Source organism: Protopterus annectens, chromosome 3.part0, assembly GCF_019279795.1.
Source record: "Protopterus annectens isolate FY-2018-M chromosome 3.part0, PAN1.0, whole genome shotgun sequence".
Lineage (NCBI taxonomy): Eukaryota > Metazoa > Chordata > Ceratodontiformes > Protopteridae > Protopterus > Protopterus annectens.
The window spans coordinates 6662768-6686864 of NC_056731.1; the positions used below are offsets into that span (position 1 = coordinate 6662768).

Sequence of the window (24097 nt, forward strand, 5' to 3'; positions counted from 1 at the left end):
TATGTGGCTGATCCTGGCATCCGACAGGCAGCTGACAGTAACCTTCTCCTTGTTTAGCCTGGTGAGTGGGACATCAGTGTGCCTGACTATAGAGTCGCCTATGACTAGTGTGTTGGGTACATTGTTTTGCCTTATTGGCTGAGGTTGAGTAGAACACTGAGTCTGTGGGCTATGTGTCATTTGGGTTGTGTTGGGGGGTGGAGGTTGCTTGCATTTCTGCTTTGGAGGTCTCTGTTGCTTTAGCAGATTATTATTGAGAACCTCCAACAAAGGTTTTTGTGTTTATATGTGTGGATTTTGGTTGTGTAGATTTAGTGAGACTATGTGATGAGTGTGGTGTGGTGCAAGTGTTTACCTTCTCCTCTTGACTGTCAAGTTCAGTCTTGATTGGAGAGAGCTTTACCTCCAGTTTGGCTAGATAAGTGCATCTCTCACAGGCTGTAGTGTTGGGTGGTAGGAGGAGAGGGTTGCCTGTGTACATGAGGCAATTTCTGCACTGCCCCAAGATGTCCAGATTCATCAGACAGACAGGAGAGAACACTGGGAGGTGACCCTTGTACATGCCTGAATAAAAAAACTAATTTCCTCTAGATAAGTGAGGAAAGTGAGTACAAGTGCCGTTTTTCTCTAAGCAAGTGAGGAAAGTAAGTACCAAAACGGTTTTCCTCTAGGTAATGAGGAAGGTTGTGTGCTGTAGTAATTAGTAGGTTATTTAGTGCTTACAAATTCTGAACAAGTGCTGATCACGAATAAGCAAGCACAGAGCACATCAGATTGTCTGCAACTCAACTGCAGTGTCACCATTCAAAACTTGGTCTTTTTCACAGATTTGTTCAGAATGCCGAGATCCAAAATGCATCTCCAGTCCCCTGTTTTCTTTACCTTGAGTAACTTCTGAATCCTCTCTGGTCTGCGGGAACTTCTTTGATGACTCTTTCTTAGCAACTTTTGAATTTCTAAGGCTGCTTGTTCCTTTTGACTGGGTGGAATGTTTGGAACTGATTTGCTTACTGGAGTGGGGAAGGACAAGGGAATGACATAACTCCTGGATACTATGTCCTGCACCCATCTCTTGTTTATTTTTTGCCAGGTATGAAGGTGCAGAGACAACTGTCCCCCGACTGACTCCAGAGGCGAGTAATCGGGCACCCCTTCAGGAGCGCTGAAAAGGTCTACCAAGCAAAGATTCTCTGGTGCCCCGATTCTGCAGGCGTCCACTGCCACGAGGGAGGTGTCTTCCATTATTGTTCCCCCCTACCTCTAGGAGAACTTTCACCCTGCGTGTCTTGGAAAGACCTTTGTGATTTTTTGAACCACATCTTTCCACTACCTCTCTGACCTTTTGGAAAGGGTCTAGTAGGTGTGGAAAAAACGTACTCCAACAGCAGATAAGGTCTTGCCTTCCTGTTCACACCTGCTGAGCATTTCTTTTACTTTGAACCCAAAAAGAGAGGAGCCATCAAAAGGAGCATTAATGAAGGAAACATTGAAGGGCTCTGCAAAATCAGAAAGGTGCATCCAGGCCTGCCGTCTATGTGAGAGATGCCTGAACCCACTGCCCAACTCATTCCATCTGCTGCATATGATACAAGTCTCATGAAAGAGTTTACAACTGAATTGGGGGTGGTAAGCTGAGTGGTTACTTTGTCTGCTGCTGTGTCAGCTACAGTTCCTTGGTGGGATTCTGACAGTTCTTTCAACAGGTCCCGCTGTAACCTAGTTAAATGAGTAAAGTAGTTCAGCAACCATAAGGCAAAGGTTGCTGATGAAAAATATGCTTCCCATACCTATCCATGGTCCTAGAATCATTATTCGGGGGATGGATAAGAGCAACTGGTCTCAGATCATTTCTTTTTAGTGGCCACCGCCGCAACCATGGCATCAACTGCTACATCTTTAGTGAGGAAAGAATTGTCCTTGGGGGCGGTAATATATTTGACCTCCTAGGAGTCAGTTCTGTGGAGTCTGGGGTCTCCCAAGCCTTCCAAGAGATTAAATCAATAAGCTCATCAGAAGGAGGGGTCAGCCAGGAGGTGGAAGGGCGAGACCCGAAAGCCTTCAGGTATGCAGACTCCTAGCTGAAGGGGATGTGGACTGCCAGTCACTCTCTGCTTTAACATTTCTAGGATGTCTCCAAGCGAGACATGTTCAGGAGGTGACCGCGGGGATCCTTCTGCTTCATCGAGGTCAGTATCGGATGTGACTGACGCTTCTGGAGAATCAAGATGCTTCCTCTTGCAAGTTCTCTTCCGAGGGATTTCCACAGTGGGGTAGTCTGGGGAAGTTCCTGAAAGAGGGGGGGGGTCTCTTGCTAGACTCCTGAGGCCTGGGGTCTCTGCAGTCCTGTAAAGAGAGTACATTAGAAGGTAAAGTCAACAGCCCAGAACTGGAAGGAAGATCCTGGATAGACTGTGTCTGAAACTGGGATGTAGTCATCACCCGCCTCATCTGATCTGAAGAACACCCGGGATCCGACAAAAAAATTGTCGGAGCAGGGGCAATCTCTGGTGCAGGAGACAGAAGCTCTGAAGCAGAGGCAGGATCCAAACTCAATTGCATCGAAGCCTCCAGAGGCAGGATCAGATCCAGAGAGATCCAAACCTGCTCTCCAGCAGTGACCAGGGATTGTCAGTTCCTTGAGGTCTCCTGCTCCGACTGACCAGAAACACTCAGGGCAGACGTCAGAACCAAAATCCATAGATCTAGGATCTGAGACACACCAGTTGGACATCCAAATCTTCTGGTTCCGAAACTAGAAGATGGATGGGAGGAGGAGTAGGTGTCGATAGGGAGGACTTTGTCAGTTCCAATTCCTTTGGGCTCAAATACAATAATTTGACCAAGGTCGGTATCCTCAGAAGCCTCTGCACTACACTGTCCACATTGTCAAACTTCTGGTAGACGGAGTACATAAGGTTGGAGATTTGGACTTAGAAAGGGAGATGAGAGCCAGGAAGGTATCAGATCCAAAGATGGAGAACGGCTCCAGTATCTAAATTCGGTAGGAGCTGAAGAAGTCAGAGCCAAAGACTCAAGTAGCTCTAAAGAACTCTTGGATCCAGTATCAACTGGCTGCTCCAAAGAATCTGTTGGAGCAGACAGCCTAGGAACTTTTTGTTTCAGCTCCGAAGACAACTTCGGAGTCAAAAAAGTTTATTTTTAAAACTTGTCAGATTTAGATGAAGCTGCAGACTCTGCTGAAATAGCCTCAGAAAATGGAGACTTAAGTACTCTTTTTAGCATTAGCTTATTTTATACACTCCATAAGAGCCCTTTGATTGAATTCATGACAAACGGAGCATGATTCTTGAAGATGCAAAGGCCCCAAGCAACACAAACAAAGTGTGTATATCACTTTAGGACATCTTCTTACTACACTGTTCATATTATTTTTAACCATAAGGGTTTAAAAGGCAGGTTAAAGGAAAAATAGCAAGCACGCACACACAAAGGAATGTCCTCTAACTTAAATGGACACTAAAGAAGTTGAGGAAAAGGTAAAGAGATTTGTTTTGTTTTTTTGTTTTTTTTTTTAAACTAAGAACAGATTATCCTCTAACTTAAACAGACAATAAAAGGAATATATGGAAACAATAAATGGAAAAATGTCCTCTAATTTAAACAGATGAGGGAAGGGAAAAAGCACCGTGGAGGGGAAAGAATAAAGGGGACAACACTCACACTCAAAAATATGGAAAACCGGTAATGAATTTACTAAATAACTACTAAATAACTTCGTAAGAAAGATTTTAAAGTTAGAAAGAGATTAAAGTAAAAATGAAAATATCACTTGGCCCAGAGCTTGCTAGAGATCCACTTCTTTTGCAGAGTGGCAAAAAAGATCTGAGGGAGTTAGGGAACTGCATTATGGGTAAGGCAGAATGCCCACGAACTCTGCTGGAAGCCTCAAGCTTTGTAAAGGCCGAGACGGATCCGACCCACCAGTGAGAATAACGGCGAGACTGACATCACATCATGCGTTACACTTTCCCACTCTGAACCAGAGGTATCCAAGTCTCTCCGAGAAGGTCCTCCATTTCTTTCAACAGAGGTACCTCTGATGTTGAAAATTCTTTAGAGATTATGGATCTTTAGAACAGAGCGGGACAAAGTCTTGAGCCAAACAGACGGGATCCCATGAGGGAGCCTGGATGGGGGGGGGGTGGAGGCCCATTCAACCCAGGCCAAGAGAGAAGCTGGACTACCATTTTGGCTTAGCTGTCTTGGGCCTTGGCTTTGAAGTGAAGTCTGGCTTAGATGCCTTAGCACATAAGCATATGACAAAGACCTTAATCTTGTCTCCTTCTAACTTGCCCTGGACACAACACCATAGGGATGCTACCCCTCCACATTAGATGAAAATGTCGACATCAGATCCTGAAGCATAAAGTGAGGTCCCAGGATCAACCAATGGCACTCAGGTTTTGGCTCACAAGGATGTGATGAAAGTTGAAGGCATGGCAAATTCCTGAGTTGCCAAACCAGAAGCCTCGGCAAAAAATGATGCCAGATACAGGGGTAGTGAAAGCATCCCACTGACACTGGTATCTTCAAGACTTGGACAGCTGTCAAATTCTGAGGCAGTATCATCTGCCTCCCTAATTCTCTTTTCCTTCAGACTTCTTTTCTTCTCTGCAGGAAGGCAGAAGAGCTGGTGGACACCACAGTGGACTGGAACAAGGCATGCCTCCTCTTAGTGATAATAAACTCATGCAAAGACTTTGTCCTATACTTTAAGGTCCTTGGGTTAAATAAGGCACACGCTGTGGAAAACTCATCATGCTCCAGACTCAGACAAAAAAGACAAGTTATGGAAATCTCTGTGAAGTGTTTGTTTCCAGTACCTAAGACAGTTATTCACATTTGTACTCTACATCTACAATACAGCTTGCAAAAAACAGTAACTGACAAAAATAATTCCCTAATGGGAAACTTATTTGAGAACTCAAATTTGGGCTGACCTGACAAACAAGAGACTCAAGATACTCCGTGAACTGCTATAAGAAAAACAGGAAGATGGTGCCAGTCAATGTCCCCTTACACCACCAGCATCCTGATTTCAATGTAAGAAGGTAGCTGACAGGCCTGAAAGCGAAAGGATGAAGAGCTCTGAAAGTCACACTAGGTGTTGGGTTTCTGCAGGCAGTAATCCCAACAGTAAATAACGCAAAGTGAAATACAAAGAGCAAAATCAAAGTGCCAAGTTTCTAAGTTTCCATTCACGAATATTAGGGCAGAAGTGCACAAACGGCCTAGCAAGACAATGTGGGTAGAAGAGATGCAAGAGGCTTACACAGGATCGTTTGCTGCAGGACAGGTTCTCAAGTCACCCCAACATATGCATATTAAGTTAATGTTTTACAATTATGTGCACTACCTGGCAAAACTGACTGCAGCAGGTCCCCCTTTCTTGAATAAAGACCACATTACAGCAGTATCACCCTAAAGATCTACAGCTAAAGACTTATTCTGAGTATATGAAGGGCAGACATCAATGCTGGCACTTCTGACACTGACATCCTTTGTTTTGTGCTGCTTGTTCCATCTTTCTTGGTCTTTCAGATGGCATACAAGAAATTCTGCAAATGAAATCCAAGCCATCTGTGATCCGGATTTGACAACCATGCACAACCACAAATCATACTCCTTGGGTTGGCCTGTAGTTGACATGCCCACCATCTCCATCTGTACTTCTATAGAGAGGATTGGGGTAGAATTCTCTCCGTGAGGTGCAATTCTTCTCCCCATACCTTACTTCATGTACCCCTTAATGCTTCACATTTGTTTTGCGGTCTGGCCAGAGGTACAATGACAACAGAAGCATACACATACACCAATGGCTTCAGAAACGATCCTGCTGTCATGTGGGACTTCCTTACAATTGACCTGAAGAATAAATGAAGCAAAATGACAGCCTGTGGGAGACAGAAGTCTGCATGACTATGTATTTAATATTGCTCTTAAAATGTTTTCCTTTACATGTAATGCTAACATATAATGCTTTATCAACATTCCCGTAAATGGCAAGCTGGTAACTGTGTTCAAGTCACACCAACATATGCACACTAATTTATGTTTGCACCAAAACGGTAAGTTATGCATTAGGAATATGTTTTATATATTCGGTTGTCCGATATGCCATTCTTTATTTTTTCTTCCCATTTCATTTTTAAATTAACTGGTGCGCTTCTCCCCGGAAATCCATTTAAAATGAAAAAAAAAAAAAAAAAACATGCTCTGCCTTACTGGACCTTTCCCAGTTACAACAAAAAATCTTTTTGTCATTTAAGAACAAATTTTAGCCTCAAACATGAGATGAACCATAAGAAACAGCCTTATAATGGATGGGGAAAAGAAAATGCAACCCTGGGATTCCACCTGTGTTCCTGCTGGGCAGTCTCAAACTGTAAGGGCCTCAGGGCCAATAGCCTAGTAACTTCCTATGATCAGGGGGATGTCACAGGAGGGCCATTCTGGTTAAAACTGAAGCTTTTGGTCACTGCTGATTACACTTATGCAACAACATTCTCTGCTGGTCACATGCTGTAACTGCAGGCATAATACCCTTTAGACAAGCACATGTCCATGTGATATAAACATGAAAAAAGCTTAATCGATACGCAAGAACTGACATGGGGGGTGGGGGGAATATATAAGCAACATGTTTATAGTCTCCACGAATAAAAGATACTAAAGCCATTACACAAATACACTGCATCAAATATACTGACTACTGCCAAATATTGGGTTATAAAAGGAAGACAGAAACAGACAAAACAAATATACAATTAACTGCCCTAGGATGCTTACAAATGGAAACATGAGAGCTGAGAATTAAAGCAAATGTCATTTTAACTAGTGAGCTTCCTTTCATGTTGGACATAAAAGGTCTTGTTTAATTTCACAACTAGACACTGACTTTATTCAGGACAAAAAAATGAACAAAATCTAAGACAAAACTAGTTTAAAAAGTACATACCTTTCATAGAATGCAATCAGACCAACGATAAATTGAAATACATATTTTTTTTCTTTATACCTATAAAAACTAGTTATAAAACAGCATTATATACCTGAGCTATAAATATGATGCACTACTCGGAAACTGACTCCTCGATCCTCTGCTAGCTAATACTTAAAGCCTTAACATTTATGCAAATGCACAAAGTGATTTTAACAATGGCACACCCAAGAAAGGTTGGTAAAATGCTAATGCTCAAGCATGGTTTATAAAGTACCCTTAACTTAAAACCACATACAGAGGTTTGTAAACATTGTGGAACCTGAAATGAGAGTGTAGCTAAAAGGTATGCTAAAAGGACTACACAGCTAGGGGGAGCATCATCAACAGCAAATGCGCTAGACAGCAAAAATCACCCACCTTCAAAAAGGACGTAGGAGTGCTCTCTGTTTCAGAAAATCGTTCAGAAGTACTCTGAAGACGTCTGGTTTTTGATTTCAAAGTCTTAAAGCTTCGTGTCTGAATGAACACTACAAAGAGAATTTTTAACAATATCTGTGTGTTATTAAAAACATCTTTTAAGCATATTTTTCATTGTAGCAAGTAATAGAAATATGCTGCTGAACAGAAAACTTATATGGAATTTCATCACTTTAATTTTTTATTGCTTTCTCGTGTAACAAAAAAGAAAACAAATAGCTGTATCATCAAATGCAAAGGTGCCCTCATGTTGAGAATTATGCAGTGTACCATACATTTTTCAGTCTTTAATGCTGGTCTCCATAAAGGACAAAATCAATGTACACAGATGTTCTGCAAATAACACTTTCTTATGTAACAGTTCAAAGACAGATATTCTTGAACCTGTATGCGATGAACATTTAACACGATATTCATCTAACCTTAGACTTCCTTAGTTTTTGCCAGAGCATGTGCAAAATAGGACATGAAAACAAATCTTCACTGCAGTCTTCCTAGACTAAGAACACATAAGCAAAAAGCAAAAATGAATATGCACTTCATTCATTCCCTGACAACCCTCTTAGGGAATTAGAGTCTGTGCAAAGAGGAAAGTACAGCTGTGTACACTTACCATAAATGTAGATGTTCAAGTGTATTAACTGTTGCAGCCATCACATTTGGGTTATCTGCCTGCAGGTAGCCCTTAGTCGGCCTGAATACCAGAGTCTTGGATTCCTACGTCGGATGCTGTCTTTTTCCATGATGTCAAGGGTATAAAACATGCAGTCGACACCATTACATCAGTTTTTCTTGCCCCAGATGTCAGGTGCCCCCACAATGGGAAGCAATTATATGTTATGGTACACCTACATCAAAAAGCAAATACACCAGAAAGCTTAACTACACCAAACAAGAAGTAGAGGTAGAGCCAAGAAAAGTCAGGGGGGCTGGAGGGAGGGTAACCAGGACTGCAACAGTGAATACACTAGAACATCTACATTTATGGTAAGTGTACACAACTGTACTACGTTCTTCGTGTTTCAATGTGGCAGTCATCACATTTGGGTTGATTCCCAAAGCTAAGGAAGGGAGGAGGAAGTTAGAGAGCATTAGGGCCAGCTATTAAGCCCTGCAAGACTACAGTGGCAAAACCAGCTCTGGATTTGGCAAAAGCAGGCATGTGGTAATGCTTGGTGAAGTTATGTACAGAGCTCCAGGTAGCAGCTTCTAGGATGTCCATGGTAGGGACTCCTTGAAGAAAGGCTGTAGAGGCAGATGCAGCCCTGGTGGAGTGTGATCTTATCCTCTGTGGGGTAGGTTTTCCATGGTGCTTATAGCAGAAATGAATGCAATGGGTTATCCATTTAGAAATGGTTTGTTTTGAAATGGCCTTCCCCTCTGCCCCCTGCAGCAAAGCCAACCAGCAGCTGTTCAGATTTTCTGAGAGGCTTAGTCCTGTCCAAATAAAATCTAAGTTGTCTGTGCATGTCCAAAGAGTGCAGCATTCGTTGTCCTTTGTTTTGTGGATTCAGGAAAAAGGTGGGCAAATGAATGGACTGACTTAGGGCCACACTAGACAACACCTTGGACATAAAGGAAGGACTGGTCCTGAGGGAAACTCAGTCTGCATGGAAGATAATGAAGGGCTCCACTGCCATGAGGCCCTGTAATTCAGATACTCTTCTTGCTGAAATGATGGCTAGAAGGAAGGCTGTTTTCCAAGAAAGGAATTTCTACTCTGCAGTTGCAGCTGGCTCAAAGGGAGGGACAGTGAACTTTTCCAATACAAGGTTAAGGTCCCAGGTTGGAGTAGGAGCTTGCCTAGGGGGTCTTACATTTTTGGCCCCTCTGAGGAATTGCTTTAGCAGGGGTTGAGAGAAGAGGGGTGGTTCAGTATTATAATGAGCTAAATGGCAGAGGCATGAATTTTAATTGACGAGAAGGATAGGCCCTTGTGGAGCATTTCTGTTAAGTACTGAAGTATATGAGGTAAGCTGGGCACCGTTGTGCTCATCCCCCGAGTCTGGCCCCAAGAACAGTATCTTTTCCACTTTTCAGCATAGGAGTTTTCTAGTACTAGGCCTCCTTGCCTCCAGAATGACATCTAGCACCTGCTTACTGAGGGATGCTATCGGAGAGCTCAAGGAATTAGCCAGGCTGCAAGGTTCAGGGTTTGAGGTTGAGGGTGCAGAATCTGGTCTGCCTGCCGGGACAGCAGGGAAGGGGTCTGAGGCAGGTGCCATGGCTCCAGCAGTGTCATACTGCGCAGGAGGGGGTACCAGTGCTGGCGTGGCCAGTCTGGTGCAATCAGTACTGTCCTTGGCTTGTCCTGTTTGATCTTAAGCAGAACTTTCGAGAGGAGAGGCAGAGGGGGAAAGGCATGAACAGAGAGGCTTTCCCAGGTAAAGGACAGGGCATCCACTTTCCAAGCTTGACTGTGGAAGGTCCTTGTGCAGAATTTGTCCAATTGGTAGTTCTGAGGGGAGACAAACAGGTCTATCTCTGGAGTCGCCCATTTGTTCCTCAAGAGGTTGAATATTTTTGGTTCAAGTTTCCATTTGTGTGGGTCCATGAGATTTCTGCTTAGGTCATCTGCTAGAGAGTTTAGCTTGCCTGGCAGGAATTGGGCCTGTAAGTGTACTTGGTATCTCAAGGCTGTGTTCCACAGAGCCATGGCTAGTCTGCAGAGAGGGTACGAGTGGGTTCCCCCCATGCTTGTTTATGTACCACATAACTGTGGTGGTGTCTGTCTTTACCAATAACTGTCCTGGAAGAATGTGGTCCTTGAAGGCTCTCAGGGAATTCTGTACAGCTAACATTTCTTTTTGGTTGATATGCAGGTGCATCTGTCTCGGGTTCTATTTGCCCTGAATGCATGGCCCTATCAAGTGAGCCCCCTATGCATAGTCTGATGCGACTGTTGTTAGGGTTTGGGTGGCAGGGGGTAGAGTGAAAGGAAGCCCCTTGTTGTGGTAGCAGGCCTCAGGCCACCAAAGGAACTCTGTCTTTATACAAAAAATGATAGGAATCATTGATTCCAGGTCCTGAGAATGTTGACACCATAGGCTTTTTAGATACCATTGTAGCTTCCTCATATGCAGTCTTGCATATGGAATTAGTAGAACGCAAGAGGCCATGAACCCCAGGGCTTGCAGAATTTTCCTTGCAGATAGCTGGGGTCTTTGTGGCCAGTAGTTTGAAGTAGGTTGTCAAATAAACTTGTTTCTCTGGAGTGAGGAAAGCCATCTGGGAAGTTGTGTTCAAGCTTGCTCCCAGGAATACAATCTGTTGGCAGGGTACTAGATGAGATTTCTTTTCGTTTATGGTATACCCCAGTGAGGTTAGAAGTTTCTTTACGAATGCCAGATGTTTTAATAGCAAGTCCTGGCTTTCTGCCTGAATCAGTCAATCGTCCAAGTATGGGTATATATGAATATTTCTCTGCCTGCAAAATGCAATGGCTGGAGCTAGACACTTTGTGAATACCCTGGGTGCAGTAGATAAGCCAAAGGGAAGTGCAGAGAACTGATAGTGCATGGAGCCTGCCCTGAAGCGTAGGTATTTCCTGCAAGATTCCCTTATTGGAAAGTGCAGGTAAGCTTCCTTAAAGTCTAAGGTTGACAACCAGGCATCTTTGCCTGGCATAGGAAGCAGCTGTTGAAGTGTTAGTATTTTGAATTTTAGGATTACCAAAAAGGTGTTTAGAATAGAGAGGTCCAGGATAGGATGCCATGAGCTGTCTTTTCTGGGTACCAAGAAAAGTCTTGAATAAAAACCTTGCACCCTTTCTTCTGCTGGGACAGGTTGAATAGCCCTGATACTCAGGAGACAGAGAACCTGCTGTAGAGCCTCTGCCCACTGATTTGGAGGTAGGTCTGGTCAACCGTTTGGGGCTGGTAGGGTGCGGAGGTGGGAATCTATATCCTTGGGAAACTACATTCAAAACCCATTTGTCCTGGGTAATGAGTTCCCAGTTTTTTGCATGCAGGACGAGCTTTCCTCCTAAGGGAGCAGGCAGTGGAGCAGGGCTTGGAAGGGTTAAGGTTAAGTCATTCTGCCATTTTTCTGTAGGGGGTGTCTTACTACTCCCTGCATTGGAAGTGGGAGCCCCCCACTGTTCAGGCCCGTGCGTAGCTAACAACCTAGGTGGTCTGCTGTTACTGGGTTTGGACTGAGAAGGCCTGGAAGAGGCTGGAAAGTACCAATTCTTTGAAGGCCAATGTCTACTAAATCTGGGAGGCTGTACTTAACAGGAAATCTCAAATTATTAACTCAAATGTAAAATGTCAAATTATTAACTCCTCTACCAGAACTCACAAACCCAACAACAAAGAAACTATCCTGGACTGGATACTTACTAATAATCCTCTACATACCTACAAAGTAGGGACCCTCCCAGATGATCTAAGTGACCACTCCCTAACCTATTTTATTAGATTTAAAACCAATCTTACTCACCCCAACATTGCCAGAACTGTTCGCTCAAAAAAACAATTTAACCACGGTCTATTCCTTACGGAACTTAAACAATGTAATTGGTCACCACTGAAATATCTTCCACTTGATGAAGCTGTTGCATATTTTAATTCCACATTCTTATCCATCCTGAACCACCATGCCCCACTGCGTACTATTAGATGTAAAGCTAAACCCGCACCTTGGCTCTCGAACACTTCAAGGCATAAAATCCATCTGAGAAACAAAGCCTGGGTGAAATGGCGTTCTACCAAAAACCCATTAGATCACTTAATTTTCAGACAACTAAGAAATGATACAAAAAGCCATAGTACTAGATAAAAAGAACTTTTACCTCCAAATACAGCAAACCCATCTTAATAAGCCTCAAATGTTCTGGAACAGCATTAACAAACTTCTCCATCCAGGACAATCAGTCACCCTCAACCCCCTAGGCTCCAACCCAGATAAGCCCATTCACACTGCCAACTCCTTTAACTCCTTCTTTACCAATGCCATCCAATCTCTTGCTAGCCATCTCACACCAGACACTGCAAAAACCTGCCTAATTCTTCTGTAAATCCTCCCCCTTCCTTTCTATTGCAACCAGTGTCTACTTCTACTATTTGCTCTCTTCTAATAAAACTTAAACCTTCCACCCCCTCAGCTGACCAACTCCCAGCAGAATACCTTCAAATAGGAGCAAAATCTATAGCCTACCCTATATCCATTCTTATCAACAGAACCATTAGTGAAGGACATGTCCCGACCATCTGGAAAATTTCTTATATTATTCCTCTACACAAAGGTGGGAACTCAAATGATTTCTCTAATTTTCGTCCCATAGCCTTGCTATCTCCCCTGGCAAAATTATGGAAAAATGTATTCAGAAACAACTTCTTAACCACCTTCTTCAAAATAAGCTACTGGCTAACTGTCAACATGGCTTCAGACCTTACCATAGTACCACCACTGCCCTGCTATCTTTTACAGACTGTATTAACAATAATCGTAACAATGGCTTTCATTCCTCTGCAGTATTCGTTGATTTATCCAAACCCTTTGACATGGTTCATCACCAGCTGCTCTTGTATATCATGCAATCTCTGTCCCTTGACCCATTAACCATCAATTGGTTCAAATCTTACCTTAATAACAGAAAACAAGCAGTTCTCTGGCACAATAATCTTTCTAATCTCCTCCCTATCTCCCTTGGTGTCCCTCAGGGCTCCATATTAGGACCGCTCCTATTTTCCATCTATATTAATGATCTTCACTCAGCTATTCCTTATTCTACCTGCATTCAGTACGCAGATGACTCCACTATTATCTGCTCAGCTACCTCTCAAATTGAACTGCAAACCATAACCCAGAATGCATTTAACACTGTGGAACAATGGTTTACAAACCGCTGTCTCCTCCTAAATCCTAAGAAAACAAAACTGCTACTCTTCTCCCCAACACGTAAGTCCACCCCATAGAATTTACACTTACATCTAACAATGGCACTGTTATCCCTCCAGACCCAACTACCAAGCTCCTAGGAATAACCATTGACAATCACCTCAACTTTGACACACATATTAATAGCACAATAAAAACAGTCAACAAGAAACTTGGATCCCTCTATAGAATCAAACCCTTTCTTACTCCAACAGCCAGGACTGCTATAGCCAGAACTCATCTCATTTCTACTCTACTCTATGCCTCACCCATCTATACAAACCTTTCTAAAACCAACATACACAAGCTGACTGTATCCTATAATAATATTGCCAGATTTGCTGCTGCCTCTCCTTTCCGAACTCACCACTGTCTAAATCTTACACAACTCGATTGGTTAGAATTTTTGCAGCATCTTCATTTTTCACAGCTTACTATTGCCCATCAAAGAATGTATCAACCCTCTAATACTCCTATACTCTCAAGCCTACTCACCCTCTACCATAATCCTAAAAACTTACGCTCTGCTAATAAACTACTCTTTAACACCAGCAGATCAAACAATGTAGCAGGTGACTCCCTATTCTGTAACACCGTTGGTAAGCTCTGGAATCTTCTACCCACTGAACTTACTACTCTCTGCTCTCATAAACTTTTCAAAAAGAAGCTCAAGCTTCATCTCAAGAAACACTGGTTATGTTCCTGTATTATCCCTGACTAACTGTTGCTTCTTCTCCCTATAACCACCTGCATCAGCTACCCTTCCCTTCTAAAGCTGCTTACTATGAATCCTGTGACTGAATTCTTCATAATTACTTCTTTATTATCTTCTTTGGGTAACTGCTTTACCATCATATACTTTGTATATATTCTTCTGTAGACTTCTTCATGTCCATATTGTAAATGTGTTTTTTTTTTCTATTATTCTGTAGACTTTTTTATGACCATACTTAAATGTTTTTTTTATACATTGTTTTTATTCTATTTTTGGTTTACCATATGTTGTCTTTTGCATTATTCATATTGTTTTGCACATGGAGCTTTTCTCCCCGGGCCTCTACTGAAAATGGACATATATCCAGCTAGACCAGCCCGGTCAACAAATGTAAAATAAAAAAATAAATAAAATAAATAAATCTAACAGTTTGCCAGATTTAGCCTTTTCCTCCATCTTTTTGAGGACTTATTCTGCTTTGTTGCCAAACAGGCAGTCTTGGTTTAAGGGAGCCTCCAGTAATTTAGCTTTAACATTATCTGGCAAGTTTTGCTCCTTAAGCCAAGCATGCCTTCTAAGTACAGACCCAGTGAGACCAGCCCTGCAAGATGCTTCTAAAGAATCAAAACTACATTGCAAAGTATGTTTACCAACGTGTTCTGCAGAATGCATTAAATCCTGTAATTCTTTGTGTTCAGCACAGTCAGGAATCAACATAATTTTCTGTTTAAGTAGCCCCATAATATGCTGCTGGTACTTTAACATGTGAAACTGGCAATTTAAAGCCCTAATGGCCAAAGTAGCAGAAGTATATACCTTCTTACCCCATCTGTCCAAGGCTCTAGAATCTCTATCAGAAGGGGTAGGGTTTTTTGCAGCAGTAGCCTCAATGCCCTTTGGTCCTTGGGAAATGGAATCTGGATCACAGTGCAGTAGGATTCTTGAAGAGGAACTTGTGAGAGTCAGGTACTCTAATACCAGTCAGGTTTTCTGGGAGCTGGAGGTAAAGTGTCTGGGGAAAGGCCAGATTCCAAGAAAGCATCATCTACAATGCCCAGAACAGGAGGGATAGCTAAAGGCCTGTGTTGAGGTAGGAGTAAGACTTCCTTAAGCCTCTTTTTGGAGTCAGTGTAGTCCTGGCTTTCCCAGCGGAAATGCTCCCTAAGAGTGTGCAAGGTTTCAACAAAAGAAAAATCTTCTGAAGGGGAAGCAGAGGGAATGGAATCCTCTGCATCAGAATCCTCATAGGTAGATAAAGGCAAATCCTGGTAATCAGAAGAAACAGAAATATCAGATTCCTGATCAGAAGAATCACAAGAAAAATCAGTTGTAGGCCTCAGAAAGGGAAGGCTGGCTTCCCCTAATTAAGGTAATAAGGTCTTCAGCCATGCTACACATTTGTTTTTTAGGCATATGGGCCTGAGCATGCGGTCTGGATGTCAGTTTTCTAGGAGTGGGTCAAGTTTTAGGCCTGGATGAAGAAGATGGCATCGGTTTAAAATGCAAGTCTGTAGGCCTGAATACATCCTCAGAAGCCGGTGCCTGCACAGCGGCTCCAGACCCATCCAAGGTAGAGACATCCACAGGTTTTATAGTCGAAGAAGCATCTCACGGCATGCCGGACTCCGAATGGGTCTCAGTGGAGGCCTGCAAATCTGAGGTAGTGGGTATCAGGGGCTGTGAAAGCACCTCGCTGAGTACCAACGGACTGGCGACTAGCTTAACGGAAGCGTAGTCAGCAGTTTTGGACCTATGCAGTCTGTCTCTGTCTTTATCCTTACGTTTTTTCAGAATATCAGTAGTCGGATGGCTTACCGAAGCCATTTCTGGATAGTTATACCGCGTATTAAAATAATTTGCTTCAAATACAGCCCGAAGACGAATAGTTCAGGGGTTGAACAAGGCACAAAACAGACAGCGAGGGACGTCATGGTCTGGGCCTAAGCAAGGAATGCAGTACGAATGAAAATCTTTATGAGGTATTTGCTTTCCACAGGTAATACAATTGTTAACTTTTACTGACATCGGTTAAGAGCAAGAAAAAGGATCCCCAAAGGGGTACTTAGCTTTTTTGAAGACTTCGGTTTTGAAACTCGAAAACAAAAATTTCAGGAATTGGCCGACCAGCACGTGCGAACTGCTTCTGCTTCGGGCACCACATGGCAAGAAAGACTGATGTAATGGCTTTGGCTGTATGTTTTATACCCCTGACGACCTGACGTCATGGAAGAAGGGACAGCAACCTACGCAGGACACAAGACTTTGTTAATCAGGCCGACTGACGGCTACCTGCAAGCAGATAACCCAAATGTAATGACTGCAACAGTGAAACACGAACAACATCATGGAACGTTATGGTGAGTACATAACTTCTTTATGTTATGTTGTCCATATCTCGCCTTCATTATTGCTGTTTTGGACAGCGTTCCCAGCACCTGATTCTTGGGTGGCTCACTGGAAAAAACTCTTCAGGACCGTGGAACCAAAGGATGCCCTGTTCCGGGAGGCCACATCTACTTTGTAATGCGTGATAAAGGTATGAGGATTTGCCCATAAGCTGCCACACGGATCGAATCCAAAGACAGTCTGGCTTGAAAAACAAGAGAGGTAGCCAAGGCCCTTGTTGAGTGTCCTTTAATTTTGTTCTGGAAGTTTTTGTTTACGCAAATCGTAGACATGTTTTGTAGTGCCTGAAAGCCACTCAGATAGAATCACCTTTGAGACTGCACAACCTTTCTTATTGTCCGCAAAGGATATGAACAATTGCTCAGATTTTCTAAAGTTCTTGGTCCTGTGTAAATAGAAATGTAACTGTCTATGAACGTCCAATTGATGAAGCTTATACTCTGCCTTGTTGCCATGATTGGGGAAGAAGACAGGAAGCTCTATGGATTGATTCAAACTGTAGTCAGAACATACCCTGGGTAAGAAAGAGGGGTTAGTTCTGAGAGAAACCCAATCTTTATGGAAAAACAAGTATGGGGATGAATAGATAAGGCCTGTAATTCTGAAACCCTTCTAGCTGAGGTAATTGCAACCAAGAAAAAAGTTTTCCAAGTCAGAAATTTGTGCGGACAAGAAATAGATGCTTCAAAGCGGGGGGGGGGTATGGGTTCAGAGCGTGTAAAACTAAATTTACATCCCGAGGGGAGAGGTTCTCTTATTGGAGGTCTTAAGAGGGTAGTTCCTCTTAGGAATGCCTTGCATAGCCTATGGGACATGATACTGGATCCCATTTTTCCCATATGGAAATTAGAAATGGCAGCTAACTGAACCCGGATAGTAGCTGCAGCTGCTCCCCGCTCAAAGGTTTCAGCAAGAAATTCAAGAATCTTTGAAATGGGAGCAGTAAAGGGGTCAACCTGATTTTTGCCTGCCCAACAAGAGAACCTCTTGCATTTACTAGCATAAAGTTTCCTAGTAGTGGGCTTATGGGAAGAAATCAAAATGTGCTGAACTACCGGAGAAACATCAGGAAGCCTGGCTAAGACCGGAAGTGGAGAAATCGAGCTGTGAGCTTGAGAGTTTGGATGGAAGGATGGAGAACCCACGACTGCTGCATCAAAAGATCTGGTGCTGGGTCCAGGATCCAAGGCTCCCCCTGCAGGTGAGGGCAAAGGAATGGGAACCATATCAGACGAGGCCAGTAAGGGGCAATGAGGATTGGCCTACAACCCAATGACTGTGCTTGCTGAAGAACCTTGGGTATCAGGGGAAATGGTGGAAAGGCGTAAAGCAGTCCCAGGGGCCAATCGTGAACAAGTGCATCCCTGGGTGACTGCCCCGGTGGTGGAACTAGGGCAAAGTAGCTGCTGCATTTGTTGTTGAGAGGGGTGGCAAACAGATTGCAGCATGGCTGGCTCCATATGCGAAAAATCAAGTCTGCAACCTCCTGCTTCAGGGACCACTCGTGAGGCATCAGGATAGCCTGGCATTGGATTTCCCCGGGATGTGCGTTGCAACCAGAAAGCATTGGGAAGACATCGCCCATTGCCAAACTCATAGAGCCTCTCGACACAAGGGGTAAGATCTGGTTCCACCCTGTTTGTTGATGTACCATACCACCGACATTGTCCGTCTAAGTTGATATAGTCCCTGTAGGTAGAGAGTCCTGAAGTGCTTGCAAAGCCAGAAGCACCGCTCTCATCTCTAGGACAATGATGTGCAAGTGGTACTCATGTTCCTGCCAAGTCTTTTGAACAGTCTGTCCCAGATAATGCCCCCCAACCTATCTGGGAAGCATCCGTGGTCACTGTGGCTACAGGTTGGGGGGGGGGGTTGAAACGGCCTGCCTATTGTTACCATAGGGGAGTGAAGCCACCACTCCAGATCCTTTTTGCAGGATTCCGTGATCAGAATCTGATGTGACATGGGTAAATCCTGGAATGACCATTATGCAAAAAGGAACCACTGTAGAATTCTCACGTGGAAGTGAACCATAAGGACCAGAGTGCTTGCCTCTGCCATAGAACCCAGAACCTGGAGGACAAATTTTCCTGAATTCTCTTTTGTGTGAACAGCATTGCAGCTTGGCAACAGATGGCTAATACTTTCTTGAGGCAGCTTTGCTATCATGGCCCTTGTGTCTAAATCTCCCCCTATAAAGGTAATAGATTGACAAGGCAGTTTTCGTAGTTTATGGTGATCCCTAGTCGAGAACAAGAGCGAATTGTGGATTCCCTTGCCTTGATTAGTTGATGCTCAGTGGTGGGAGTAAGGAGCCAGTCATCTAGACATGGAAACACCTGGAATCCTAAAAGCCTCAGGTGAGCAGCAATTACAACCATACATTTGGTGAACACCCTGGGGGCTGTGGTGAGACCAAAGGGCAGAGCTCTGAACTGATAAGTGACTGGCACCCAGCCAAAAGCATAGATATCTCCTTGACCGTCTGTCCATTTTTATGTGGTAGTATGCATCCTGGAGCTCGACAGAGCACATCCAATTGTCCTGTCCCAGAAAGGGAAGAATGGACTGCAGTGTTACCATCCAGAACTTTGTTTTATTGACTGATTTGTTCAGCCTGCTGAGATCCAATATGGGTCTCCAGTCCCATTTTCTTTAGAACTAAAAAGAACCTTGAGTAAGTTCCAGATCCAATTTGGTCTGCGGGGACTTCCTGCATGACTTTTTTCTTAGTAACTTTTGAACCTCTACGTTTGCTTGATCTCGAAGACTGGGTGGAACATCTGGGATAGAGTTTTGTCTTTTTGACAGGGGAAGAAGAGAGAAGGGGATACTGTAACCTCCAGATATTGCTAATACCCATGTATTTTCTGTGACTGACTGCCAGGCTTTTGGGTACAAGGATAATCTTCCCCTGTCTCCAGAGTAGGACAGTCGGGCCTCCCTTCAGGAGCACTGGAAGGGCCTACCAGGGAAGGTATCTCTATTGCCCTGATTCTGCAGACCCCCCCACCCACCCGCAGCGAGATCGGCGTTTTCCATTACTTCCCCCTCTGCTCCTGGGGGGGGGGGGGGGTGTCTCCACGTGTGTCAAGCGAAGCTCCCTAAGATTTCCGGAACCACATTTTTCCGCTCTTCTAGCCTTTAGGATAAGGCCTAGATGGAGCAGTAAAACGTACTCCCACAGCAGAGAGAGTTTTGCCATCCTGTTCACACCTGGTAAGAGTCTCTTACCTGTGGCCCGAACAAGGACGAGCCGTCAAATGGAGCATTGGTAAACAAAGACTTGAAGGGCTCCACAAAATGACAATGGCGCATCCAGGAGTGTCTGCATAAGGCAACACCTGTGCCTGCCGCCCTGCTCACCCCATCGGCTGTGTAAGAAATTAGCCACATGGAGGAGTTAACCAATGAAGTCAAGGTCGCAAGTTGAGAAGCCGCCTTGCCCTATGCTCCTGCAGTTGTAGGATCCTGTAAGGTATCTCCTACCTCCTTGAGGAGATCCCTTTGAAGCCTTGTAAAGTGGGACAAATAGTTCTGCAACGTGAGTGTAAAGGTAGCTGAAGAAAACATACGCTTCTCATACCTGTCCATCGTACGAGACTCTTTATTCGGCGGATGGACAGATGAAGTTTCCGCTAATTCCTTCTTGGTGACTGCTGCCACCACCATAGTATTAACGGGAACACCTTTGCATAAGAAAAGTCTGTCTTCAGAGGCTGTTATGAATTTATTGGGCCTCTGTGGAACTGGTACCATCGTGTCTGGAGAGCTCCATGCCTTTACTCACTACGTGCAATAGTGAGTTGAAAGGAGGAGATACCCAAGAGGTGGAGGGTCAGGAACCAAATGCATCCAGGTACACTAACTCGTCTTCAGAAGGGGCAAGGGACTTCCAGTCACCCCTCTGTCTAAGGATTTCTAAGATGTCTGAAAAAGAGACATCTTCAGAGGGGGATCATGGGGACCCTTCTGAGTCATCTAAGTCTGTGTCTGATGTGAAGGACTCAGGGGAGTCCACATGCTTCCTCTTGCAAGTTCTCTGCCGTAAGGACCTCCCCTAAGGGATGCTCAGGGAAGGTTTCGGAAGAGGTGGGCTCGCCCAATGGGGCATCCTGCAGCATGGGTTCTTACATTTGAGGCAGAGGGGAGGTTCAGAGAAGGACACCGGCACCGAAGGCAAAGGAGCCAATGGAGCCGAAGGTGGAGCTGTCTCAGCAGACAGCACGCTCATCACCTCGAGGGCATCGCGGTCCCGACCCGAAAGAGTCTCCTGTTCCGAAGAAGCTGGAGACTTCTTACAAACAAAGGTAGACAGCTCCGAGGCCGATGTAGGAGCCAAGCTGACCTGCGCCGAAGGTCCGAGAGAGAGTAGGGTTGGACAAGGGCCCGATACCACTCCCCCCCCCTTGGAGCAGACAAGGGAGCGTCGGCTCCCAAATCCCTCAATAGAAGGAGGTATCGAGGAGATCGGAGAGGTCGACAAAACCAAAAGACTAGAGGAGGTTACTGGAGCCGACTGTTCCACCACTGCGACTTCCATACACTCCGAGTCGGAGGAAGAATCTAAACAGGTGTTGGTTGGGCTGTCGGCACCATTTCCATCTAGGATGGGCCTGAAAATATTTTAGCTAATGCTGGTGTCCTAAGAAGCCTCTTCACCCTCTCCACATCATCATCCGAGAGGCTCCTGGATGACCGAGAGGAATGGATTGAAGACTGGTGACTGCATGCCACAGATTGTAATAAAAGGAGACTGTGGAGCAGACCGCACCGGTTCCAAGGCAGGAGACCTGGATCGCTTGAGAGACCTTACTGGTTCCGAAACAACAGATGGAGCCGTAGGTGAAAGTGCCTTGTCAGAACCGACCGTAGGGTCCAACTTAGCTTGAAGCTTGCCCTTCTCTTTAGACAGATCCTAACTCTGAGCCGAAGCGGATGAAGGCTTGGATTTCTCCTTTTTTTTTTGCTGGATGAGTCCCCTCCACAGCAGCATCAAAGGAGCCCTTCAGTAAACCTCTTATGATTAATTTGTTTTTCTTTCCTGCAGGACTTGTGAACTAAATGGATGGCAAATAGAACACGAATCCTGCAGGTGAACAGGTCCTAAACAGTACATGTAACTCGTGTGCCCATCCGTAAGGGGCATCTTTTGACAGCACAAGCTACATTTTTTGAAACCTGAAGGTTTTGATTTCTTGGCAGAATCTTTCGACAAAGTCTAACAGCAGTATCTAAGACATACAAAGAAAAAACAACCACTACCAATAAGAAGACTACTCAATAACAGACAAAAAATCCCCCCCCCCCTTTTTTTTTTTTAACAGACAAGAAGAGAAAAAAGGGGGGCCTCTAAGTTAAACGGCAAACTCCCCATCTAAGGAGAGCCTCTAACTTAAACGGCAACTCCTTAAACTTGAAAAGAAAGCAAGAAAAAAAAATGAAGAATCCTCTAAGGTAAACGGGTTTAGAAGAGGAGAAAGGGCCAGAGAGAAAGATGGTTAGTCCGCAACAAACGCAAGTCACTCGGACGGGATAGGGAAGGTAGAAAAAAACAAGGGACAACTACTATAACAAGTTAAGATAAGATAAATAAGAAATTTCCTTCAAAAATACAACAAACAGAAAAACTCTTAGCCTGAGCCAGTGTCCGCAATCTCAACGCTGCAAGCGGCAAATGAGATCTAGGTAACTACCGCTAGGCATGCTGCGATGGGGGCTAGCCTCGAGCCAATAAAAGCTCTCGAGCTATAGTATAGGGCACAGTCAGAGCCGAAGGTCGGCTCCGAACCCAAACAGCAAGACCGAAGGCGAGATGTGGACAACAAAACATCTAGTGTTTTGGACACATTCACACAAAGCAAATATACACACCTACAATCAATTTGGAAAAAAGCAAAGTCACCTATGGCACATCTTTGGGTTGTGAGAGGAAGCCGGAGTACTGGTGAAAACCTAGGAAAACAGATTGTGGTTGTGCAAACCCTATACACACCTAACCCCAGCTAAGAACCAAACTAGAAAGTTAAGTGTTGTAAAGTAGCAATGCTAAATGCTGAGTCACTCCACCAAAGAAAGGGCCCCCCTTGATAGGGCCTGTATTTCGGCTATCCTCTTCATCAATCTGCATTTGTCTCTCATGCCCACAGGTTCATCCCTTCTCCCAGAAAACATCTTTCTTCAAATCAAGAATAAAGATTTGGCATTTCCACTACTAAATACTGATGCATAAACTTATACTTTCCCAAATTACAAGGATTTCAATCAGCTAAGACCAGCTCAAAGAACTGTCCTGGACTCTACATAGGTCAACTAATGTAGCAAGAATGTTCCATTTTTATCTGACATAGAGGGCCCTCCTTGGTAGGTCAAAAAACAGCCACATAACCTGATTACGACAAGCCACAAAGCTTGGTACTAAGCAACAGCAGATAAAATGGCCCAAACCCCCAAGCCATTACAAAGATGGTTGCCTTGGAATGGAATGTCATGGACCTCAGGGCTACAGCAACAAAGCCTGCTAAGGGCAGGCCAAAACGTTAACAGATAAGTACAGTTGTGTACCCTTACCATAAATGGAGATGTTCAAGTGTATTCACTGTTGCAGTCATCACTTGTTTGGTATCCCCACAAGGTAGTCCTTGGCCAGCCCGAATACCAGACTAAAGGATTTCCCTCCTGCGTCAGCTGCAGGTCACCTAAGACTGACATCAGGTCATCAGGGCTATAAAGGGAGGCAGCAGAAGCCAATACATCAGTTTTTCTTGCCCCCAACCTATAGCATCCCTGCCAAGAAGTCCTGAAGAAGGCCAACTTGGGATGGACAATTAGGTATGATGGGAAAAAAAAAGGGGCGGGGGGAGAGGACTGCAACAGTGAATGCACTTGAACATCGACATTTACGGTAAGTGTACACAACTGTACTATGTTCTTTGTTTTTCACTGTTGCAGTCATCACTTGTGGGAAGATTCCCAAACCCTAGCCCTGAGTAGCATCCTGCCATCGCCCAGAATGATACCGCAGTACAAGGACAAAATGATTGACTTCAACAATTGGCCAAGCTTCTGGTGTCATTCTAAGGGGATCCAGTATCTGTCTGCCTGGGACGACATGGTCGACAGACCACAATGCTTTGCCAGAGATGGCCTGCACCTCTCACCCCTGGGATTCCAGATACTGGCAAAGGCTCTTGCCACCCCTATAGTGCCTTTTTTAGGCAAGGTTCAAATGACAAATTCACCACCGTAACAGGAGCAGGCAAGCAAAAACTGAGGGTAATGCTACTCAATGCTAGAAGTCTAAATCTCAAAATGCACTCACTCGAGGCACTCCTTAAAAGGGAGAACATTGATGTCTATGCAGTGACTGAGACCTGGTTCACAGCTCCAGAGAGCATCCCTGCATTACTAGGCTATAACTCATACCACACTTTTCGTCTAGCCTGGACAGGAACACCAAAGGAAGAGGTGTGTCCATATTCATTAAGGATATCCACACCTCCAGTCTAGTTGCTCAGCATAATGCAGCCAAGGATATCAAAGTGCAACTAACTCTGGACAAAACTGCAATCCAAATTGTGGCTTGCTACAGATGCCCCACTATGCCCCGGGATTCTCACTCCTCTTTTCTTGATATACTGGAAAATATTAGGGTT

The 24097-nt window shown here is 44.3% G+C and overlaps 1 protein-coding gene across 3 annotated transcripts in view; it reads right to left on the reverse strand.

The window, feature by feature from the left end:
* The window catches only part of YME1L1 (YME1 like 1 ATPase), a 1802807-nt gene that overhangs the window by 1286689 nt on the left and 492021 nt on the right, over window positions 1-24097 (reverse strand). For all 3 annotated transcript variants that reach the window (XM_044064545.1, XM_044064544.1, XM_044064543.1), the window contains one exon: window positions 7382-7491. In XM_044064545.1, coding sequence (XP_043920480.1) covers window positions 7382-7491 — 110 coding nt within the window. The remainder of the gene's footprint in view (window positions 1-7381; window positions 7492-24097) is intronic.